The 23,454-nt window shown below is 59.1% G+C and overlaps 1 protein-coding gene across 3 annotated transcripts in view; it reads left to right on the forward strand.

Annotated features, from left to right (window-relative positions):
• The window catches only part of MED27 (mediator complex subunit 27), a 172,518-nt gene extending 154,824 nt beyond the window's left edge, over positions 1–17,694 (forward strand). For 2 of the 3 annotated variants that reach the window (XM_024562011.3, XM_045196712.3), the window contains 2 exons: positions 14,947–15,024; positions 16,980–17,694. In XM_024562011.3, the coding sequence (XP_024417779.1) occupies positions 14,947–15,024; positions 16,980–17,114 (213 nt within the window). In that variant the 3' untranslated portion in view covers positions 17,115–17,694. Of the gene's footprint in view, positions 1–14,835; positions 15,025–16,979 lie in introns of all 3 variants that reach the window. The other variant, XM_045196710.3, reaches the window with a different exon arrangement.
• Positions 17,695–23,454: the final 5,760 nt, after the last annotated feature.

Here is a 23,454-nt window from a genome sequence, read left to right on the forward strand (position 1 = left end):
TGTTTCAGAGCCAGTGGGGCTGTGTGCCCACAGAGGGCGGATTTTGTATCTGTCAATTACACCTTTAAAAAAGTCAGAGGCTCCCCGTAGGGACTCCGAGGGAGGCAGGCGGGCCCCGCCCTCGCTCTGCCCCATCCCCACTGTACACACTGGTGACATCTTTTTCAGATATTGGGCTTTCTCATGAAATACTCTCTGGGATATGTTAGGGGAAAAAAATGAAGTGTGACTAGAGAAAACGCACTTTCTGCTCCCAGGGGAGGAAGAAGCCTGTCCCCAAACCCACTCTACCCCTAGGGCTTGCGAGGGGTCCCCTGCCTGCCCGGTGCTCAGGCCAGGTCCTTCTGTTCTCTATCCCTGCGCTCACCCAGCCATGTAAATATAGAGTTGGTTGCATTTTCATTCATTGCCTCACCAAGTTCAACAACAATTACATACTGGGCCCCTGTGTCATATGCCAGGCACTAGGCCAGCTGCTGGGAATACAGGGGAAGATGACCAGGAAGTGTAGTGAGTCAGGTGACTGCAGGTGTCACTAGGGACAGCAGCCGAGCACAGTAAAAAGGGCGCCTTCACCTGGGGCGCTCACAGGAGAGAGGCCTTTTGGGACAAAACGTAAGCTGAGACAGGAGGTATGAGGTAGAGCCAGCCACCGGAAGAGATTCCCAGGCGTTTAAGGCTGCAGCCCAGACCCTGGGGCTGAAAGCCTATGTGATTAGAGCACGCAGGGGGCCGGGAGGGGGCGCAGGGGCAGGGCAGGCACAGGCAGGGCCTGTGGGTGCTGAACGGAACTTGGGGCTTCTGCTGAACACAGTGAGAATCCGTGGAAGGGACAGGTGCGGGGCAGGGATGTGATTTTGAAAGTTGGGCCCGCGGCATTCCCACTGAAGTAATAGTTGTGTCCGAGGTGCGCCAGGTAGCTAGACAGCACAGGGCCCTTCTGTTCATCCAGGTGAAATCACATGATATTAACCATTTTAGAGTAAACAGTCCCCAGCTTTTAATACTGACACAAAGTTGTGGAACACCACCTCTGTCTGGTTACAAAACTTGTCCGCACCCCGAAAGGAAGTCCGGCGGCCATTAAGCAGCGAGCATGAAGCTTTTGGATCAGTGGGGCTTCGGGGAGCCGCCCTGTCAGCATCTGACATGCCTCAGAGTCACATGGTTCTGAAACCAGAAAGGACACCGGTGTTCGGGCTGCCTGTCACTACCAAAACCAGCAAGCAATGACAGTGACTGAATCTTTATGGGCGCTTCATTCAGATGGCCAGCGGTCTGAGAAGATGGCGGGTTCACACCCTAATAGACCGTCTAAGTCTTCTCTTTCCAGGCCAAGGTTTTTATACCAGGGAATAAACAAGGTGCGGTGAGGGCTTTGAGACTCAGGGAGGACTGGGTGAAAGAAGCTGCAACATTCCCGTCCTGGGCAATTAGCTGTTCCCAGGGGCGGGTGGTCGTCTGTCTCTCCCTGGGACACAAAGGCCCGGATGCCTCCGGTTGTCCCCAGGCGGTCATCTTTAGCAGTGCCCCAGGAGGTCAGCTGTTTTCCCAGGAGCCAGGAGAGGCCTTATCTGTTGTTTCTGAAACAAAAGCTAAAAGCTTTAACATACACATTACTTGCTAGACTTACAACTTTTTACCTTAAGCTTTCCAACTCTTGAGTCCCCTGTCAGATCCTGGACCTATGTACAGTGGGAGGGTGAGCTGAGGGCAGACCCCTGCAGCCAGGGCAGAGCCAGAGGCTCAGCGCCACACAGGGGGGACCTGTGTGCACGTCAGGCGTCATGATGGCGTCACGGCTGGATGCAGTGCGCTGCCCTGGGCTGGACCCTGAGACAGAAGACACTGGTGGAGAATTGGCCAAGTCCAGATCAGCTCTGGGGCTCAGTTCACAGTGAGTGACGATACTGGTTTTTCAGGTGTGATAGACGTGCCAGGTATGAAAGGTGTTACCAGTGGGCGAGCTGGGGGAGGGGTGTGCAGATAGGAAATGCCCACTGTCTCTGCAGCTTGCCTGTAAATCTAAAGCTGATCCGAAGTTACAGTTTATTCAACAAAGAAAATCACAGCCTGGGCTCCTCCGGCGCCACTTCACCTAGCCAAGCCTCCCAGGGTCCCCGGGAGGAAAGAGCCGCAGGCGCGGCTCAGTCTCAGCACCCAATCCAAGCGGCCAGCCTGAGGCCCACACTGCTAACTGCCCGCGCTGACCGGGAACACTGGAGGGGAAAGGACACTGGTCGTTACCTGCGTCCTGTTCCGCTCTCGCGAGGAGGAGCCCCGAAGCTGCTCTGTGTCCTCTTCACCCTGGTCTGCCGCGGTGTCCTCTGCCATGTCACAGGGAGGAGGGCACCCCAGGCAGGTGGTGACGTCGGGGCCACGAGTATCGCAGCCCCGTGACCTGCAAAGTTACAGACGGACAGTTCCCGCGCACACACCCTCTGGGGGGAGGGCCTCGTCCATGCCTGCCTTTGCACGTGGGGTTGTCCATGTTCTGTGGTCCGTGTTCCGTGTCGTGTTGGGTGGTTTGGAGTGAGTGCGCACAGGAAGTGGATTAGGAAGTTGTAAAATGCGTGAAGCATACATTTGGAGAGACAGTGCTATATTTTTATTCCACCTCCCCTAAAAATAGCACTTTTTATATTCGTCCACAATGGCAAACACACTGGAGCAGTATTTAAATCTGGTATTAGTCCAGTTGGGGAGATTTAGGAGCTCTTGCCAGTTCCTTCCTTGTGGTTTACGTACCTGTCGTCTGGAGTGGTAGAAACAGGTGAATTTGTAGGGGGTTTATCTCACCTGGTGAATGGCCTATTGCCTGTGTTTGTGCAGAGCCCTTTCTGGCGCTCTCTCATCATCTCTCCCTTCCCCTGTTTGTGCCCGGGTGGACTTGACCCAACTCTCACAGTGACCCGTGCCAGATTCAAGAGCCAGAATCTGGGGACAGGTGACGGTGCTCTCTGAGGAGCACTGAAGGCAGACAGCATTGGAGCCCTTTTCCTCTTGCGGAGGCAGGCAACAGCAGCGGGTTAGAGAGCCCTCTCTCTTCCCGCTGCAACGCCACCTGCGTGCTGACAGACTAAGGGACGTCCTGGAGAGTAATGTAGGAAGAGCTGGGCTTAGTCCTTTACCAGTAAGGCTTTCGCCTAATCATCATCACAGGGTGGTTTGGGATTCTGTTCTTTAAAAGCCTATTTTATATGACTGTGCTTGTGGAGCCGCCGGCAGAGAAGATGAACACTAGGGAGAGTGGCCGTGACAGGTGGCTGCGCTGGGCTCACATCTCTGTGTTTGCCACAGGCCGGGCGGGGGAAGGTCAGAGGGCAGGTGCCCTACTCCACAGCCACCTGTAAAAAGCAAAGTGGGGAGCATGTTGTCACTGCTGATTCCGAAGGCCTGGTACAGTTCATGGGGTGAAGTCGAGCATTTCAAACTCAAAATGCCGCCCTGGCTGGTGCGGCTCAGTGGACTGGGCGCAGGCCCGAGAACCAAAGGGTCACTGGTTCAATTCCCAGTCAGGGCACATGCCTGGGTTGCAGGCCAGGTCCCCAGTAGGGGTCGCACAAAAGGCAACCACACACTGATGTTTCTCTCCCTTCCCCCTTCCCTTCTCTCTAACAATGAATAAATAAATAAAATCTTTTTTAAAAATGTTAAAAAAAAAATCCCTCAAAATGCCAATAGAGAAGGATTAGGTGGCAACACCCCCAAACTCTACTTTTTACTAGAACCGCCTTTTGCTCAGAATTCTATTTTCCTCTTGTCCACCCATGTAAGTTTCAGATGTCCTGACTAGTTTACCTGTAGCATTTCCAGAAAAACACTGAGAGCCCAGTGAGGACCTTGGCTCCTGGCCCTCCGGGCAGACCAGGCGAGGCCTGGGGCAGCCACCAGCGGGAAAGCTCAGCCTGAAACAGGAGGGAGTCGCCCTGAGAGAGCGCACTGACGTGGGCGGGAGGCTCCCTGGTCATTAACAGAGAGGGATTTTCTCAGGAAGCAAACAGTGCCCAGGTGTCCTGGCCTTGGTCGTAGACGCCATGCTGCGCCCCCAGCTCCCTGAGGAGATGGCTGGGCCACCGCCCCAGCTCCTAGGATGCTTGGAGGCCCTCGCTCCCGGCCTCGCTCCAGGCTCGAAGCCCAGGACGATCTTTCCTCAGCGGCAGTCACCAAGTATTGTGTGTGTTCCTGCCCACAGGCAGCAGCAGTGGCTGCCGCAGAGAGAGGCCTGCTGGGAAGGAGGGAAGCCTCCCAGGTCCGCCCCTTCCCCAACAAAGCTGGGGTGCGTACTGCCCCGCAGAGCCAAGCCCCGCTGCTTGCCCAAGCCTGTTCATTCTGGAGAATCGCGTCAGGAGCTCAGCAGCACACACCCGTCTAGCTCTCCTCAGGCCACGCTGCTACCTGGGTTAAAGACAGCACGCGAGGTCCTGCCGCCCGTCCCGCCCCACGAAACTGCACAGGGCCTGCCCTTTGTCTGCCACGGGGACTCAGCCGCAGCCCTTTCTCTCCTCCTCATTAGACCCCTTCTGCGGAGTGGGGAGGGCAGAGCGCCGGGCACAGCACGCCGTGGTCCCTGGCTGCCGACAGGCTGCCGTCGTTCACAGCGGTGTCCTGGAGGCTCCATGCACTCCGTCCCGGGGTGAGGGAGCTTTTTATAGCCAGCGAGGCTCCAGCAGAGCCGGTTCAGAGAATGGAGCTTGGGAAGAGGGGGCACCGTCTGAAAGGGCAGACTGACAAAGAGCCAGGAAAGGTTTCAAGTGTGTTCTTATTTTCCTGACATTTAAACTCTGCAGGGCAGTCACTGTTCTGATCTTTAACCTCCTCGTTTCAGAACAGTGTGCGTTTCCCTCCGGTAACTCGGGAAGCGCGAGGGGAGATACGCAGCTGCGGCCTACGTTCACTCTCGGCAGGGCCGGTGCCGCCCGGGGACAGGTGGGGAGGGAGAGACAGTGGCAGGGACCGGCACATGCTTCACAGCCCAGGGTGCCCCTCAGTCCGCAGTCATTGTTCCGGAGGCAGCGGGAGCAGGGCAGAGCAGCCCTCGGGGCTGTGCCGGCAGCAGCGCTCGCTGCGCTCCAGGGGCTTGTCCACTGGCGGGCGATGTTCCGGGCAGGCCGCTGCTGCCTCTGGTCGTGCAGTCTCCCGTGCACCCCTTGCTCGCACTCCAGTGCCGAGACCGGCCTCTGTATCCGGGGCGTGTGCTGAGTGGCCCCTGGTGCTTGTCAACAGACAGGCATGGTCATCCCTGGGAGTGTCAGTTCTCGAAGTTTCGGATTCATCGAGCACCTAGCACAAACTGTCTGCTGAGATCGCACGTGACAAAGCTCACTTGTTGCTCAGTCCGAGTCCCAGGACAGGGAGCTGTCCCAGTGTGCGGTAGCCGCCAGCCGCCAGGCTCGGCCCCTTGAGGACGTTCGTGCCATTCGTGCACCTGCTCAGCGCCACCCCTCGCCTTGGGTTCAGCGAGGAGTCACTGCCTGACTTTAAGTCGCAGGCTCTGTGGTACCTAGAGTTCCTTCCACCCAGCTCAGGGACGTGTCCTTCCACAAACCCTTCCTCGGGTGGCACAGGTGCCCACCTGCAGGCGCCTCAGGCCTCAGCTCTGCCCTTTCCCTTGGTCAGCAGCTATGTGGGCGAGGCCCATGGCAGAGGCCCCACAGCTAGACAGAGAATTCACATGCCATAGGCCAGTGTGGCGGCCTCGTGTCCTTCCCTATGGGTCCTGTGGCTGCCGAGCCCAGGGGACAGTGTCCACTGGTGTGAGGGCAAGTGGGCAGTTCCATGTGTGGAAGAAAAATTCCTGTCAGTGGGCTCCATGGGGCGGGGTGGTGCGGTGTGGTGCGGACAAGTTTGAGGTGGGAGAGGCGATGGCAGTCCCAGGGCCATCCCAAAGGGCAGCCCCTGCACCCGCCGGTGGCTGGACTGTGTTGACCAGGCTAGAAGAGCGGAAGGAACATAGCAGTGGATGCTGTCAGCATCAACCCCAACACACTGGCCTGGAGTCCCAAGATCTGGACCAGTCCCCTGTGGCCTGAGGGGCTGGGGGGCCTCAGGTGATCCTGAAGGCATCCTGAAGTCCCACTCCCCAACCCCAGCAGGGACGGGCAGAGCAACCCCAGGCAGGGCTCCCACCCAATCTGCAGGCTCCGTCCTGTCCCTGTGCTTGCGCCCATCTCGGTGGGAAGTCGGTGGCACTGTCTGTCTTGGTGTCCCAGACGTCTCAGGAAGTGTCTGACTCCAGGGCTGCCCCTGCGGGAAACAGTGTCACACCAGGGGGTGCAGGACAGTTCCGGGGTCTCTGGGTTTGGGCCCCAGAATCTGGCCTTTTACCATCTGGGAGCATTGCACTTTTTTTCCTTTCATCCAAATGAAGAGTCTTACTTCTTTAATCCTGGGAAATGTCAAGGACCCTTTGTGTTTGGCTCCTCTCCGCCCTGCACAGAGTGGAAGGTGGTCAGGACCCTGGAGAGTTCCCTCGTGTCCACCCTGGGCTGTTCCTGTTCACTCAGGTGAGCAGCTGCACTGCAAGGCCCCTTCCTGAGCACCTGCCCAGCCTCAGGGGCCCTGAGCTAGGCCCAAGGGACAGGGTGGGGCAGGGACAGAGACTCCTGGGCTGGGTCTCAAAGGGGGAGAGGGGCTTAGCCAGAGAGGAGCCCTGTAGACGTGAGCGCAGGTGTAGGCAGCACCCCAGGTTTGGGAGGGGCGTTGCTAAAGCAGCTGTTGTCGCTGGTGTGTGATGTAGGTGAAGGGAGACAGGGCCAGGGGGAGACTTTCCAGGGGGGTTGGGATGTAAACCTCCCCCCGCCCCCAAGAAAGTAAAACTCCTTTATGGAGTCCCTGGCACGTGCCACGGGCTTTGTCAGTGCTTCGTAGGTGAGGTCTCACCCTTTTCAGGCAGAGCTTGGTCTCAAAGCCGGGAGCAGGGGTCTTAAGCCAGACGGGCCTGTCCTCACCTCTCCAGTTCAGCCCAGGCCGCCCTGCACTGGCCTCCCCACGGAGCAGCATGGCCAGGCCCCAGTGGGCACTCATAGGCCTTCAGGCCCCTGCAAACGGCTCCCCTGTCAGGCAGAGAGGGAAGTGTTGATCTCACCTAAGTAGACCCTGGTCCCCTGGACAGTGCTGCTTCCTCCTCCTCGGGCCTCGGCCTTCAAACCCAGGGCACAGGCTGGAGGCTTGGCCATGCCAGAAGAGCCCACTGCCCCTACTCTGCCACGCTCCACCCAGTGCTATACGCAGCCTCTGCCCCGGTCCCTGGCGCCCCTCCCCCGGCACCTTTGGGACCCAGTTCATAGCGTTTCTGTTTTTAAGCAATGGCAGTTCCATTTGCATGGAATGAGTCCTTCTGGGACTGTTTTCAATATTCTTCCTAAAGCCAGTGCTCATCCTGGGGGCCACGTGGCTGGCAGGGACCGCTCTCTCAATAGTCGATGCACCGGGCTCACATTCCTGACTCCTGGGTGCACAAAGAATTTTCTGCTTGCAAGATTCCCAGTGTCCATCTCCTGATGGGGGGCCTGTCCTTGGCAAAGCCCGGGGCAGAGACCCAGACTCCTTGTGACACTGAAGTGCACCCTGCAAATGAAAACTTACTTTATTTCTGTGAGTTGTGGGACCAGCACACACACAGCCGAGCCCCACGTGGCTTTGCTGCCTGCTGGCTTGTGCTCCTGAGTCTCTGAAACCCATTGAAGGGCAAAGAGGCTTCCGGCGCCGGGAGCAGTGCCGTGCCGACGGTCTCCCCAGTTCCAGCCGATTTCTCCTAGCTCATAGTCAGCCCGGAGGCCATGGACTATGCGAGGGTGGAGTCACATAGGGCAGCAGCTGGGGTTAGCTTGTCCCTTTTCAAAGAAAGGACTTCAGTGTTGCAGCTGGCTGGGCTGAGGGTGGAGCTCGCCAGGCACAGGTGTACCTCAGCGTGTGCAGTCGGGCCCCACAGCCGGTCCACTGATCCAGCCTCACTCTCATGCCTTGTCCTCTGGGGGCAGTGGGGATGCGTAACAAATTCAGGACTGAGCCCGTCTCCTGACAGCTCTAGGTCCTCTCCTTCCCACCCACTGCCTCCTGTGCTCATTGACAGGCCAGAGAACCTCCTCTTCATTGTATGTAGAAGCAGGTGTGAGCAGGAGGGAAGCCAGAATCCGGGTCTCTATCGGGCTTCACTTTTCAATAAGCAACTTCTAAACACGCGGGTATTTAACTTTTCCTACTTATGTATCTTGCGGGACATACTTTTTAACAGTCGGAGACCCCAGCTCTCCTAGCCTAGTGGGGGGCGGGGGGGGGCTCAGGCTGCGTGAGCCGCGTGCTGACAGACAGCGTAACGCCCACCATCAGTGCATTGCATTAGGGCAAGCCTGGCGTGACTGCTGGACCAGTCCGGCTCAGCTTCCACCCAGCACTGCGCCGTCACAGTCCTGCCCCCTGGTGGTGGGAAGCGTGCGGTGACCTTCGTGCTCCTGACATCAGAATCACCCTGGGGGCTTTTTTAGCAGCACAGGCCCCGGCCCCCAGCCTAGACTACCTTCTAGAAGCTGAGGGCCGGTGCCCCCAGCCCGTCACTCTGCACTGCAAGCTCTCCACTCCAGCCCAGAGTCTATACTCGGCTGGACAGTGCCTGCCACCTTAGCGGGCTCAGGAATCCGAGGACAGTCCCTGTCCTCAGAAAAGACAACAGTCTTGCTTTTCAGAAGAGGCCACTGCCAGGGAGTGAGAGCACAGTCAGAGAGCCTTTGTGCCCCCCCGCCCTGTGTCTCACTGAGCCCACTGGTCACTGCTCCGCCCTTGGTCTTCCTCAGGATAAAGAACTCCGTCTGTCTGGGCGCCGTGACGCCTGGGCTCTGAGGGGCCGACCTCAGTCTGACTGGACCCCGTTCTCCTTGTCCCCGAGCTGGCTGGAGGGCACGCATGGGAAGGGAGTGAGCTCCATGTGTCCGCAGCATCGCGGTGACAGCAGGGCTCCCCTGTGTTCAGCCTGTAGGCCTGACCCCCTCGGTTGCTACGCGTGCACCCGACCGGGCACTGCTGGCTCCCGTTGGCGCCTGCTCTGCGTCAGCCTGTCAGGCGGCTGCCTGGGGTGTGGTGGTGAGAAGACGGGCAGAGCTTCTGGCAGGGACGCAGAGGGACAGCAGCGTAGGTGACAGGGTGTTGGACAGAGTCCTGCCTCCACCCTAGGACTCTTAGCGCACACCCCATCCTGGGGGGAGACGGCCTGGACATGTTGCCTTTCCCACCCCTGCAGCCTCTGTCCACCCGGGGCCTGGCGTGGGAAGCCCGCCCGGCGCAGGCCTGCTCGCTGGGCAGGTCCCTCAGCGCCCTGTGACTCAGGGATGGAAACTAGTGTCGTTGCCACCACAGGGTGGGCATGGGCACTGAGGGAGAGACGGGACCACTCCCACCGGCGGTGCTCGTGCTTGTCTGGCACGACTCAAGTGCGTGCCCTTCACTGTACATTTAGTCCCTGGCCAGGGCCTCCAGGCCTAAGGGACAGACCAGATCCAAGCCTGTGCAGCCTGGCCCCAGAGCTGGGCCCAGGGCAGGCTCCGCAGCCAAGGACTCAGGCCGCTGCTGTTGCTGCAGGCAGTTCCTCTTGGGGTGCCCCTGAAGTGACTCCTCCTCTCCCAGGGCCCTCAGCTCAGACTCTGGGAGGGCAGGTGCCAGCAGCCCCTCACAGGTGGTGCGGTGCAGCGGAGGAGCTTTGGGATACCAGTGTCAAAGTCTCTTGAAAGATTCCTGTCTCCCTCTCTGAGCTTAGTTCCATCAGTTTGGGCTGGGGAGCGGAGTTTCCATAAGCCTGGGGGGAGCGGGGGCAGGGGGAGAAAACTGGACGTGAGGTTAACAGAACAAGGTGGGTCTGCTGGTGACAATGGAAATGTCACGCTACTCAAAGCACTGGCAGCTCAGCCTGAGACGGGGAGGAGACCACCCCACATTAAGCTGGGGGCCTCTCCTGTCCTCCAGCCCAGAGCCCCAGGGCCCTCTCTGTCCTCTCCTCTTCCTGAGTCGAGTTTTCTTTCCTTCCCTGTGCCACCCCCCACCTCCTTTGTGGGTCCCTGTCTCCTCCCTCCTGTCCTTGGGTTCCCGTCTGCTTTGATCTTCCTGCACTCCTCTTCCAAACCGGCACTCTGGTGGGGCTAAGGCTTCTGGGAGCATTAGCGCCCTCCCCGGCCTCAGCCCCTCGCCTGGCAGGGCTGCTTTTATCTCCCAGTGGAATCTCATTAGCTTCACAATACACGGGGTGAGCCCCTCCTGCCTGGCACAGAATCAGTTTAAATTAGTTAATAGCAATTTTTTATTGTTGCCCCAGGCCTGGTTTTTTCCACATCTTGGATGCTGAGCAAAAAAACAACTTTGTTGTTGAAAAGTGTAAAACAAAAACATTGAAGGTGGGATGCTTTGACAAAAATCAAGATCACCGTCAGTGAATTTCTCTGCCATTCGGTAGCCCTGTCTTGCCTGGTGCTTTGGAGCTGGCTCCGGGGACCCCAAAAACCAGCAGGGGAGGAATTTAGAAGTCAGGAGGGAGAACATAGCAAATGGGTCAGCTTTGTTTCCTTCTATTAAAATATTGCTGTGATTGGTGAGGAGGAAATTCAGGAAATTTCAACGGTTACCACTTGGCGGTGGAGGAGTACTTTGCACCAGGCTGTTTGAAAAGAGCTCGCCACTGGCCGGCGACTGAAAGACCGATCAGGTGCCGTGCCTGGGGGGCCACTCTCCAGACAGTGTGGGCGTGACCCCAGCCGGACCTGGAGGGGACGCTGTGCAGTGCTGTCGGTCCTTCCACTCTGTAGTAGCAGCCACAGTGACAGGTTCCCCAACCTGCGCCTGGAGTTGGGGCTCTGGCATTGCACAGACGGGAGGTGGTGGGTAGGTGGCGGGCAGGTGGCAGGCAGGTGGCTGCGGGGCACCTGGGCTCCTGGGGCACGAGCTGTTGTCAGCAAACCAGGAGAGCTGGCTGGGGCGTCTGCTGGGAGGGAGGCCATAGGCTTGGGGCGTCAGTGTCTGGGCGCAGACGCTGTGGTCCTCGTGCGCTGTGGGCCTGCACTTCCCCTCCGGTGCAGTGGGAATGAAGAGAGTGCCCACCTCATCCCCATGGGGGTGGTTAGTGCAAGGGGCACCTGCAGCAGGAGCTCGTGTTATAAGTCAGCAAATACTCCTGGGGTCCTGGACAGCACCTTTCAGAAACAGGAAACCCCCAGCACCGCACCAGCACCCCCATTCCACAGCACTGTGGTGAAATTGGAGTAGCATCATTTAATTTTGACTCAAAAAAAGACAAGCTGTCCTTTGGATTTGTCCTCCTTGGTTTTGTGCCACACAGTCAGATGCCTGCCCCTTTGCGGCCTTTTCCCCCCCATCGTGCCTGGACGGCTCCACCATCCAGCTGCTTGCAGCCGGTCCGGCACCCCGCAGCCTGGGCGTGGCCTGGGAGTCTGTTCGAAATGTCCGGTCCGGAAGAAGCCCCACCCCAGACCTACTTAGTCAGCATCTGCTTGGTAGCAGGGTCCCGGGGACTTGTGTGCTCGTTACCATTCACGTCCTCCTGTGTTTCAGCATCCCTGAGCATAGCTGCAAGGGCTGCTTGACTTCTGGGCCCAGCCCAGAGATTCTGATCCTAGGCCTGCAGTGGGGCCCCCGAACCCAGTGATGCCAGCACTGCTGGTCCGCGAACCACATGCCCGGCAGCGCCATCCCTGGGCCACAGCTTGAACTCACAGTCCTGGCCAGTGTCACAGCTCATCTTATGGAAGGGAAGGAAGGGGGACAGATCGGCGTGCAGGGAGGAGTGCGGCAGTGACAGATGCGCTTCTCAGTCTAAGTCATTCTGACAGCCAGCTTACTTCCTGCTCGCTCTGTGCGCCACCCCACGTTGTCCGAGGGCTGGGCTCCTGTCCATCACTCAGGGACCAGGCCTAGCAGAGGCTCCACCCTGAACTCGGCTCCTGACCTGGCGGGGAATGAGGATGTGGGGAACCCACAGTTGCCCTGCTCTGGTTCCAGATGCAGCCACACCTGCCCCACCCCCGCACTTCCCGACGCTTAGGCTGGAGCCAGCACGTGGACCAAGCCTAACTGGGGAGTTCTGACATGCCTGAAGGGCAGGAGAGCCTGGCAGTGAGCCCTGGGAACTCTGAGCACAGACTGAAAGTCCAGAGTCCTTGGCCTCCTGTATCCCATCCCCACCCGTGAAGGCCTCGTTTTCTGCCCCCCACACCTCCCTAGGTGTCTCGGGGACAGAACAGTCATCCGTTCAGTCAGTACATTTGTCAGACCCCCTCGTCGGGCACGGGCGGGCAGGGTCTCTGGCCTCTTAGAGTTCACAGGTAACTTAGGGAAACTGGCTGTAAACGAAATCGCAAAGCGTGAGTACGCAAGTGCGCCCATGAGGAGTGCCAGCACAGAAGGGATCTGAGCACAGAGACACGGCCTGCCCAGGGACCTGGGTGGCTTCCTGGAGCACATGGCTCTGACCAGCCGGAAGGGGGTGGGAGCAGGGCGGCGGGCAATGGAGTGCTTGGGGGGCCGGCCACATCTTGAACAGAAGAGGTGGAGCCTGGCCCTGCAGGGTCACACGCCTGGGGTGTCCTGCGTGTGCCCACATCCTCTGGGAGGGTCCTCAGCTGAGGAGCGACAGGCTCCCAGCTAACGGTCACTGGTGTTCACTGAAGCACCGGCACAGGCTGTCTTGTTTAATCCTCACAGTCACCCCACGTGACAGGTACCGCCTGTCGCTGTCCTGGTGCCCCTACGGGGAGGCTGCAGCTGAGAAGGATAAACCGCCCAGAGCGGCACTTCAGGAGAAGCTGGGCCTGAGTTAACAAAGTCTTCTGAACTCAGTGTCGGTCATTCATGTTAAAAATTGTCAGAAGCAAAGCAAAGATACTATGTGGCCAAACAGCATCCCAGCCGTGGAGGTGGCCTCTGGGTGGCTAGTCGGATTGGGGAGATAGGCCCCGGGCCACAAGCTCAAGCTGCCAAAATGGACGGATCTGGGCTCGTCCGACGGGACCCCAAGGGCTGGAGGTGGGAGCTCACAGCTAGGAAAGGAGGACGCCCGGGGGGCAGTGCTCTGTGAGGGGCACTATAAAACAGAGGCTTAGCTGCTTCTGTAACGGCCAGTGCGGTTGTAAGGAGCATCTCACCAGCTTATCGAGGGCCCTGCCAGGGTCTGCAGTGGGTGCCGGGCGGGCAGCAGCCAGGCCCCTACGTAGGCCCAGGCGCCCCTGGGCCACGGCCACTTTGCTGTTTCAGAGCAGTCAGTCCCACCCGCCGCCCGCCACCCGTCATCTTGCCAAGGTGTCGTTGCTGCTGTTCTAAAAAAACACTGCTCGTTTTAGAAAGCTGTCTGTCAGAAACGCTTACGGTAAAAAGAGCCTTTGCCCTTGAAGGAATGAGGACGTTTATCCCGAAGGTCACTTGGGTAAGAATTTCTCAGCAGTATGGGAGACACAGCCTGTTCGCTGTATTGGCAAGAAAGCCAGTACAGGTGTTGCTGGACTGTGGCCTCTGGTGAGTGGGCCTTTCAAGCTCTCCTCTCTCTGCAACAAATGTGTGTTGAGCACCTGCTCCTACACACCAGGCGCGGCTCTAGGCCTTAGAGACGGCATGGACCAGGTGCGCCTGATCCCTGCCCCCACATGGGGTTCACTGGCCCCCAAGCAGGTTATGAAAGTCCCGTGGGGGCAGAGGGCAAGAGCAAGGTCCAGGGAGAGCGGAAGAGACGGGGAGGCTGGCTGGAGAGTGAGGTTTCATGTGCACAGCCATTGTATCTGGGGGCGCCGACTTAGCGAGGGCTTGTAAGCGTTCCCTAAGCTGCGGAGCCTGCGTCCTCGCCCTGTGGGGGCGGGGGTGTGGACCCACTGCTGGGCTGTTTCTGGATACCTGTGGGGCCTGGACCAGCCAGTCTGGCTGCCCCCCACCTGACGTGCGCCCTGCTCTGAGGCCCTGAGCTTGGCGCGCGGTGCTCGGTGGGGCCGGGCCGACCTGTCGACATAGGGCACGACGCCATTGTTTGTTCTTGTGCAGTCTCGTCTCCTCGTAACCACCACGTTGGTGGTGGCAGGAACCCCTGACAAGGACGACCAACGTACCTGTGTGTCTGAACACAGCCATCAGATCAGGCACGACCTACGAATTTGCTGACAGATGGCACGCACCGGCAGTCCCTGGTGTCGTCTGATTTCAGAGCTCCAGGGGGCCGCAGACAGCCCTCTGTTTTCCGGAGTGCCCCCAGAGCCAACAGGCTAGAGGTTTGGTCAGGATCCGTGGACAGGGCCAGGACTGAGGCCCAGAGGGCTCTCTCTGGTCATGGGGTGCCTCGGTGGATTTCAAGCTGCTGGGCCCTCGGCCCTACTGGTGGAGCCTCAGCCTGGACTGGACTGGTGGGACGGGTGTGCCCCTGGTGGGGGGGTGGGGAGCGGGTGCTGAAAACAGACCCCGCCTTCCAAGGGCTGGTAAGAGGCTAGTGCCTCAGAAATGTAACAGCAGTGAGGCCCAGGGGAGAGGTCATGAGGAAGTACCTTATTCCTGATCGTGAAGCCGATGTGGCTGCAGAGGATGGGACGGAGTGAGGATGGAAGGAAGCGGGGAGACCAGTCCTGCGGCCTGGAGAAGTCGGTGCTTGCTGTGGTGACTGCTCATAACCCCTCCCTCCCGGCGCCCCTCCCCTGCTCTGACCCCTCTGGCCGTGCCCCTCCCCTCGCAGGTTGCGGAATGTTCCAGCTCCGCTTTCCTTCAAGCCTTCAGTATCTTCCCTTCTGCCAGCCACCCCCCTGCCCAGCCCTCACTCTCAAACCGATTTTTGTACTCCAGATCTTATTTCAGATGTCCTTTCTGCAGGGGACACTCAGAAGCGGGTTTGTTTGTCATCCAAAAGGGCTGCATTTGCCTTGTGTTCTCCGTGCTGACTGGGAGAGGCCTCTGACTCCCGTCGTTGTCCTTGGTCCCCAGGTGACAGACCACGCCACCACGGCCCTGCTGCACTACCAGCTGCCCCAGATGCCGGACGTCGTGGTCAGGTCCTTCATGGTAAGTGGCTGTACGAGCGACTCCCCTGAGTGAGGCTCGTGGGTGGGCGTCGCCTTCACACTGCAAGGGCCTCTGAGTGCGAGGCGGGCCAGGGTCGAAATGCTGGGACGGGACCTAGGAGAAGCCATTTCTGCTGGATGAAGCTGTGTTTCCATCCTTGCTGAACAATCAGCGGTTTCAGAAGCAACCTTCCAACACAGGCTCCAGCGCTGGCATGGTCGGGAGACGAGTTCCGGGCCTGAGGTCTGCACCAGTCCCCGTGTTGTCGCCGAGCAGGTGGCAGCGACTGAGACAAATCTGCACTTCCCCCCGAGACGTTTCACCTTGGATTAAAAGGGATGGGGCTCAGGGTAGGGAACGACCCCCAGACAGCCACCCACGGGGTGCTGGAGTCAGCTCCTGCCGGCTCTCATTAAACTTACGGAGTGCTGTGAGCTGGTCGTTCAACCACGGGTAGCTTAGGGTCGAACCTGGATACTTACACCATGGCAATTAGCAAACGCTCCAAGTCGGGGCTGCTCCCCCACCACCCCAAAGCCCTCCCACCAGCACGCCGCTGCCCGGACCGACCACACAGCCGCCAGCTGGCACCGCACACCCTGACAGCCCCGCCGGCTGTGTGCACACTGCACTGGCAGAGCTCGCGCTCTCCCACCGGTAGGCCCGTCCTTCACCGAGGCTAGAGCTGCCTTTGTAACTCATGCCGGGCAGGCTGCCCTCGGTGGGTGCCGCTCGTGCCTGTCGTCGGTCACATCTGCCTCGACAGCTAAGCTTCGTAGAGCCTGGTTTGCTTCTTGAGGGACACAAGCCCGGCTTCTCGGTACTGGGGAGCTTGAAGGAGCAAACCCAGCTGCTTGGCACAGCCGTGCACGTGGCGGTTCACTCATGGGCCTAGAGGTCACTCCCGTCTTCAGCAGGCCCCTCGCTGCTGGGGAGATGCAGAGGCTTGCTGCTCACCCAGTGTGTCGAGGTGCCCACTTTCCCCTTGGTGACTGACCTGGGGATTCAGGAGCATTTGAATTTGACCAGCACCAGAGGATAACAGTTCATCTGAGCGATCCATTGACCTCCCCATGTCCATTGTCAAACCTCCGACGCCGCGAAGGGCATTGATGGGGACAGACTGCCCCACGGGGGTGGCGGTGATGAGAGAGGATTCGTATCAGTCAACTCGGCCGACCTCTTCAAGGAACGGTTTTCTCTTACTGACGTAATTCAGGAGGACATTGAACGGCAAGATTCATGAGCCCCTGTCACTGTGAGGACTTGCTTACCTGTTGTGTGGGGTTTGGGTTGTAGGGTTTTGTTTTTTTGGGCAGCGAATCTCCTTGAGTTTGAGAATTGAGTTATGTGGGTCTCATCCCTATGTATGATGCCTGGGAGAACTCTGCCCTCTGAACCGCTCGAGTGTGTCTTTGCCGCTTATTATGTTACTCGGTGGCACCAGGCTGTCCCTACCCCCCCGCAGGTGTGTTGGGCCACACTGTGACAGTGAGTGATGACCTCTGAAATCCGATTAGACGGCAGCCACATTGACCTCAGGGGGGAATTCTGACAGCGACATCGATGCGCAGTCTTCCAGCGTGCGCGTCCACGGCCACTCTGGGTGGGGAGCAGGACAGGTCGACGCTGGTGCCCAGGAGGGGCCGGCCTGAGGCGCGCGTGCTCATGTGCGGCCCCAGCCACGCGCTGTGGGCTGCTTCACGGCCACTCCTCGGGAGCACTCCCTGCCTCTGGGGGCAGGGATGTCTCTTAAAAGCCCCCTCAGCACAGACAGCCAGCAGTGTCCTGGCCTCGTGGACTCCGCATGCCACTTCCTATACAGTCACAGGGCATCTTTCGGAGTCACGGCCACCTTGGGTCCTCTGTCCTCAAGGTCAGCGGGCTTGACAGGCAGGCTGACGCTGGAAGCTCCCAGATCCCCCTCCTCCCCTCTGTCCTCACTCTCTTTTCAGACCTGGCTGCGGAGTTACATAAAGCTGTTCCAGGCCCCGTGCCAGCGCTGCGGGAAGTTTCTGCAGGACGGCCTGCCGCCCACCTGGAGGGACTTCCGAACCCTCGAGGCCTTCCACGACACCTGCCGGCAGTGACCCGGCCCACACCCGCCCAGCCCCGCCCTGAGCATGGGGTAGCAGACCCGTCATTCTCGCTGCGTGTCAGTGCAGGGCCCCCCTGGCCCCCACCCCCCCGGCTGTGCATGGGGCTGAGCCTCTGGAGGAACAGGCTCCGTCTCTGTGCTGATTAGATACTTTGTGGACTAATTAGCAGACGTGCGGAAGGCAAAGAAGACCTCGCTGGAACGCAGCATGGGGCCCAGCCCAGTGCTCCGCTGGTCGGAGTGTCGTCCCAGTGTGCCAAGGTTATGGGTTCGAGCCCCAGTCAGGGCACATGCCAGAATCAACCAGTGAGTGCGTCAATCAGTGAACAACAGACCAATGTTTCTCTCTCTCCCTGCCCCCCATCCCCTCGCTCTCTAAAGTGTCACACTGCACGTCCTCCTGCGTAGGGGAGCGATACCGGTGACCTGGCCCCCCGGGTCTGGGCTCCGAGTCGTTCCCACAAGCCTTGAGGTCCAGACGAGCCTTCGTGCGCACGTGTGTTGTCGGACTGGCTGCCCCGTTCTGTTCTGCGACTTGTTTTTGTAAGCAATAAACCTGTGCCCACAGCGAGGCCCTGTTTCCTGGTTCCCAAAGCACCTTCTACGGTCAGTCAGAGAGCGCGCGAGCAGACCGGGCCTTCCGGAGAACTGGTAACGCCTGCATTTAGAATGGTTCTCTCTGGGGACACAGGTCCCTGCGTTTGCTCTCAGGACAGGGCAGTATTGGCAAATATTCCATTTCAAAGACACTTGGCAACTTGAGAAATGGATTGTCCTTTTTGAGGAAAACGTACACAGATGTTTCTTTTACTAGTAACACATACACCTACCAAAGAGAAAGGAACCTTGCTGTGTCACCAGCTAGGACACACGTGAGCAAGCATGACAGGTGTGCCTGGCGTATTTGTGCTGAGTTTTGACCTAAACATTACTATGAACAGGTTCCGGTCCAGTCTGCTGAGTTCATTCAGCGCCCTGGCCCCCAACATTTAAAGCCATCGAAGTTCTTGAGAAGGATGGGTGCGTCCCCCAGAGCTTTCCTGGCTCCACCTAGGCTGCAAATTATGTTCTCTTTGCAATGAACATGCCAGGGAGACACCGCTGTTGGAGATGTCCAGCAGAATGGTGGTTCCCACCTGGGTCTGGCACCCCCGACACTCCCCGCTCACCCCACCAGGCTGAAAGGACCAGAGGGGGGCGGGGACGGGACAGTGGGAGCAATGGCACAGTGCCCAGTGTGGCCCGTCAGTGCCAGCTTCGTGGGAGCTCACGAGAAACATGAGCTCTTGGGCCCCAGCAGACCAGCTGAGTCCGATGCGCAGGTTGGGTCCCGGGCACTGGTGTGGGCTCTCTGGGGGAGGAGGCGGGCTTCCAGGGCCCCGCGCGCAGTAGGAGTGCGATGAGAGGCGGCACTGCGGGCACACTCCACACAGCGGGGCTTCAGGTGAGAGACTGCGGTTCATCGCGTGTAAGGTGCCTTCGCGTGTGAGACGCACTGTTATTTCACGAACCACTGAGGAAGGAAAACACACTGCCAGTTGGGCTAGGGCACAGGCCTTCGTGATGGCTCTGGGTGGCATGAGTCAGTCACACCAGCCTCCTGTGGCTCTGGAATTCCTTTCATCTGTTCCAGGGGGTTGGCAGTTTCTCCGGCCTTCGGTCTATGGTGTCATGGGACGGGCGACCCCTTTTCAGGGTTCCAGCAACAGCGCATAGCTGCTTCCCTGACTTCCACCACCTTCCTTTCTTCGGTCCTCTAAGACACTTGTTTGCTGTTTGCAGGGAAGCACAGAATGGAGGACATTGGGTACATACACAGTGGTCCCCCCTTATCCGCGGTTTCAGTTATGTATGGTCAGCCGCAGTCCAGAAACACTACATGAGCAGTTCCAGGAATAAACCTACGAACTGTTTATTCTCGTCGGTTGGTTCTCAGGTGCACCCCATGCTCGGTGGCGTGATGAGAGCTCACGCTGTCCTGCTCTCGTGCGCACGCCCCGCCCATCAGCCGCTCCGTAGCTGCCTTGGCAATCAGACCGGCTGGCATCCCGTCTCAGTGCCTGTGTTCGGGTCACCCCTGTTGTACTCACTGTGGCCCCGAACCCTGTCCGTGCCTAGTGTTGCTATGGTTTTGTTACAGTTTTCATTGTTACCGTTGCCAGTCTTCCACTGTGCCTGCTCCGTAAACTCAGCTCCATCACAAGGACTTGCGTGTAGGAAAACCAGTTCACGGGGTTCGGCGTTATCTGTGGTTCCGGGCGTCCACTGAAGGTCTCGGGACGTATCCCTGCAGGTAAGGGGGCCACCATGACCGCATTCAACTCGCGGCTGCACATCTTTCTGAAGACACTGAAGTGGCACGCAGAGTGACCCGTGTGGGACTCCAGGTGCCCGTGGTGCAGGTGGCCACTCCTGACTGGCAGCTGGCTCAGTGCACATCAGAGATGGGCAGACGGGAAAGACCAGCCCTCGGTGACTGGGAGACTGTAGGAACAGCAGCCACCGTGCGAGACGCTGAACCGCTGAATCTCCTGAGCGCATCCCCGTCGGTGCTGGCGCCCTCACCGCCTCCCTCCTGGCGCCATTTTCCATAGTGTTCAGCGGCCCGGGCAGCCAGCAGTTTCGACTTTGGGTATCTCAGCTTTGTTTCGCTCTGTTATCTTTAGTGATACCTTCTGTTTGTGGCAAATGATGCGTGTTTCTCATTTATGGGAACGATACAAAGTTTCCATTTTAAACAAAAGTACTTAGGCCAAAAGGTGACCGTTGAAGAAAAATCTTAAGTAAATAATAGCACAGGTAGAGAGTGGCTCTAGCAAAAAGTGTGAAGGTGGCAGGCCCGTGACGGGGGCCGTCGGGGCACGGGGCCAGGTCCCGCTCTCTGGCCGCCTGCACCCGCTTTGTGGCCTGTCCCTCTCCCGGAAGATGCAAGTCTGTAGTCCCGGACAGCGGTGAGGGCAGCTGCGGTGGACGTGGGGCTTGCAGATGAGCAAGGCGGGCTGTGAGGGGGTCATTGCCGAGGCTGGGCACTGGACTACGGGTGGTGTGTGCTATTCTGTTTTTCTGATTGCTTTAACCTTCCCGAATCAGAAGACTGGGAAAGGTGTGAGGCTCGGGCCACACAGCTCTGAGGCCTTCCCGTCTCTGACCATCTCATTCTCCTGGCTGGGGAGTAGAGCGCTGGGAGGCAGCACACCGAGGTCGGCAAAGGGAGAGGGTCTGGGGGGCGATGGGCTTGTCGCCAAGCCTCTGAATGCTGGTGCCGAAAGGGGCGGACAGGAGAGAGACTGGCTTTGTGTTTGGCGCTAGAACACAGAGTGTGGGCCTGATGTTGGCCACAGCAGAGACTGCAGGTGGGCTGGCAGCAGTTCCACGGGGGGCGGGGAGGGGGGTGATGAGGGCAGGGGAGGCCTGCTGAGGGTCCCGGGACCATCCTTCGGTGCCTCACAGAAAGGAGCGTGGCCGTCAATGCCTGTGCCCCCAAATGTCATTTAGGCTGCCCTGGAGTGATCTTTAGGCCTACAGGGCACTCTGTGGGACTTCATTATTGCCCGGGCAGCTCAGCTCCCACTCCGTGCCAGGCCCCGTGTGTCTGTCCAGGCGGGGCGGTGTTCCTTGTTGTAGACTTGAGGGCCCAGGCGGAGGGCCTCGCACAGCCAGTGCCGGGCTGCTCAGCAGCAGGGCGGAGGGGCGAGGACTGCCCTGCACAGGGGCGCTGCGTCGGGGGTGCTCTCAGCCCCGTGCTTTGTGCGGCCAGGTGACTGTTAGTTGGCAGAACCACCGTGAGCCGCGGACAGAGTGGAATGAGAGTGGAAAGGTTGTCCAGATTTTTTCTGAACTAAATTGGGAATTAGCCTTTTGCTGTAGGGTGACGTTTTCACACTTCACACCGCGGACGGGAAGCTCAGGCATGAGATGGTCTTTCGGTGCGAATGTGCAAAGTCTCTGTCACACTCAGAGTGTCAGTGTGGGCCTGGCGCTAAATCGAGAGCCTTTGAAGGTCACCCTTAGAGGGACGCCAGCTTCAGCCACCGGGGTTCTCACCAGATCTAGAGCCTCTGCCAGCCTGAAGGGAAGGGCGGCATCTCCAGGCCACACACAGGTCTGGAGGGGAAAGAGGAGGGTGACACCCCGCCTGCTCGTCTGAGACCCCGGCTTCTGCATCCCCGCGGCAGAGACCACTCGGCGAGCCTCCGGGGCCCACCTTGGCAGGAGAGGCTGGGCCAGCGCCACCCCACCTGTTCCCTTGCACGTGCAGCCGCTCATCCCAGGCAGCACCGGGGAGGGGCACCGAGCAGGTTAATGCACAAGCCGGCTGCCGCCAGCCGCCAGCCCTCCACTCCAGTCCCTCTGCGCGGAGTGTAATTAGGCTTCACTTTCTAGGACAGACAGGCTTACTCTCCCAGCCTCTGCCGTCCCTCTCCCCTCGCTCCCACCCCAGCTCCTCAAATTAGTGGAAAGGAACCTCAGAAAATCACTTTTAAGTTGGAGTTTAAATTGCATCCTGCCTGCTCCCTATTATGAGTGCTTGAAGAGATACACCCTGAAGTTCACGGGCACATCCCAGGTAAAGCACCGTCTTGGCAGCTGTACGATGATTAGTTGCTCAAGAACAGCTCCAGCCTGTCTCTGTGCTAATTGAGTCTGAAATTTCAGCCGGAGATGGGCTGTCCGCAGGGACGGTGCGCACCAGGGTTCAGTGCTCACGGAGCAGGCAGGCCCTGCCAGCAGCAGGCTTGTGTGCACCGTGCTCCCCACATGCACAGAGACCCGAGAGTGGGTGCTGACGCTCCCCTCGGGGCAGGAAGGCGTGGGGCTGGGGGTGGACAGCTAGAGGCCGGAGCTCGGGGCCAGCCTGGGACCCTGCGAGCTTCCTGCGGACTTTTAGCGAATGCATCCATCACTCGTTGTCAGCGCGCTCCTGGCTCTCGCCTCAGTCACAAGCTTGCTCCTGCAACTACAAAAGGAATGTGTATGTCCCTCTTCGAGAAAATTAGGTAGTGTGGGTAAGCGAAGGCAAGAAAATGATGCCCACCATCCCCACTGGCAAGAGACAGCTACCCGAGCACTTGGGTGTCTGTCTTTCCATACCTCCGTACGCACACGTCTGGGTGTGTCCGTTTCCTGTAAAAACTAAGGTCCTCCTGGATTCTGTTTTGAAACCTGCTTCTTTTCACCGAGCAGAGACTTACCTCGAACACCGAGGGGCAGGGCTTACCGAATGTAGACACTTCCCCCATAAGAGCCCCCGAGGGTGCGGTTCTGGTCGAGGACGCTCTGCCCTGCCCCTCTCAGTCCCCCAGGGTGGGGCCTGCATGGTGGAACCGAGTCTCAGCCCCGCCGAGTTTGTGGAAGGGAAGCAGCAAGGCTGCGGGAAGTGGGTGCTGTTTCTGCGTGGCCAGACGCCCGCGAGCGCACTGGCTGGGTCACAGAGTGTGTCCGTTTTTAGTGTGAAAAGGAGATGCCGGCCTCGGCCGTGTCGCATCCACGCCACCGCTGACCCCACGTCTCCACCAGCGTTTGGTGGTGTTGCCCTTTCTTCTGGTGGGTGCGGCGTGAGAAAACCAAACCTCGTTTGGCTTTCACTTCCGTTTCTCTGAGGGCTGTAGGTGTGGACCGCGTTTCACCCGCGTCCTCGCTGTCCGTGCGGGTGCGCGCTGCCTCGGGCGAAGTGCCTGTGTGCGGATGTCGCCCCTTTTCTGACGGGACTGTTTCTTTAGTGCGGGGTTTTGAGAGTTCCTGGTACCTTCTGCACACGAGTCCTGTGCGGGGCTTGCGGGGTGCACAGCTCCTCTCCCAACCTCCTCTCCCAACCATGGCTCGTCCTTTCCCTTCTGTGGGGTCTTTCTCAGGGGGCACATGCTCTGCTCCAGTGAAGTCCACAGACCGTGCTCTGGGGGCTGACTCTAACTGCTGGGTGTTAGATGAGCGGCGTTCTGCTCCTACGAACATCTCATGTGCGCACTTGCCGGGTCCCCTGCCCATCACCAAGCCCGTGTGAGTTCACCAGAGGGGCCGCAAGAGAGCCTCCTGCAGCTGACCCCCCCCCCTGCCCCCACAGCCTGCAGCCTCATGGACTGACTGCCGGGCCACCCAAGCCCCCACACTGACGGCTGTGCCCGGAAGGAGGAGGGCACACACGTGTGTAGGACGCATGAGCCACTTGCCTCTGCAGACTGCCCCTCCCCTTTCGCACGTCTCACTCAGCGCCTGTCCTTCCCACACAGGACCCCACACACCCAAGGTCTCCAGGCCGGAGTAGAGACCTGTCCCACAGGCTGCTGGGAGCCCCCACTCAGGGCGGGGCTGTCCTCATGCTCCCTGTGAGGACC

The sequence above is a fragment of the Desmodus rotundus genome, chromosome 1 (assembly GCF_022682495.2).
Source record: "Desmodus rotundus isolate HL8 chromosome 1, HLdesRot8A.1, whole genome shotgun sequence".
NCBI lineage: Eukaryota > Metazoa > Chordata > Mammalia > Chiroptera > Phyllostomidae > Desmodus > Desmodus rotundus.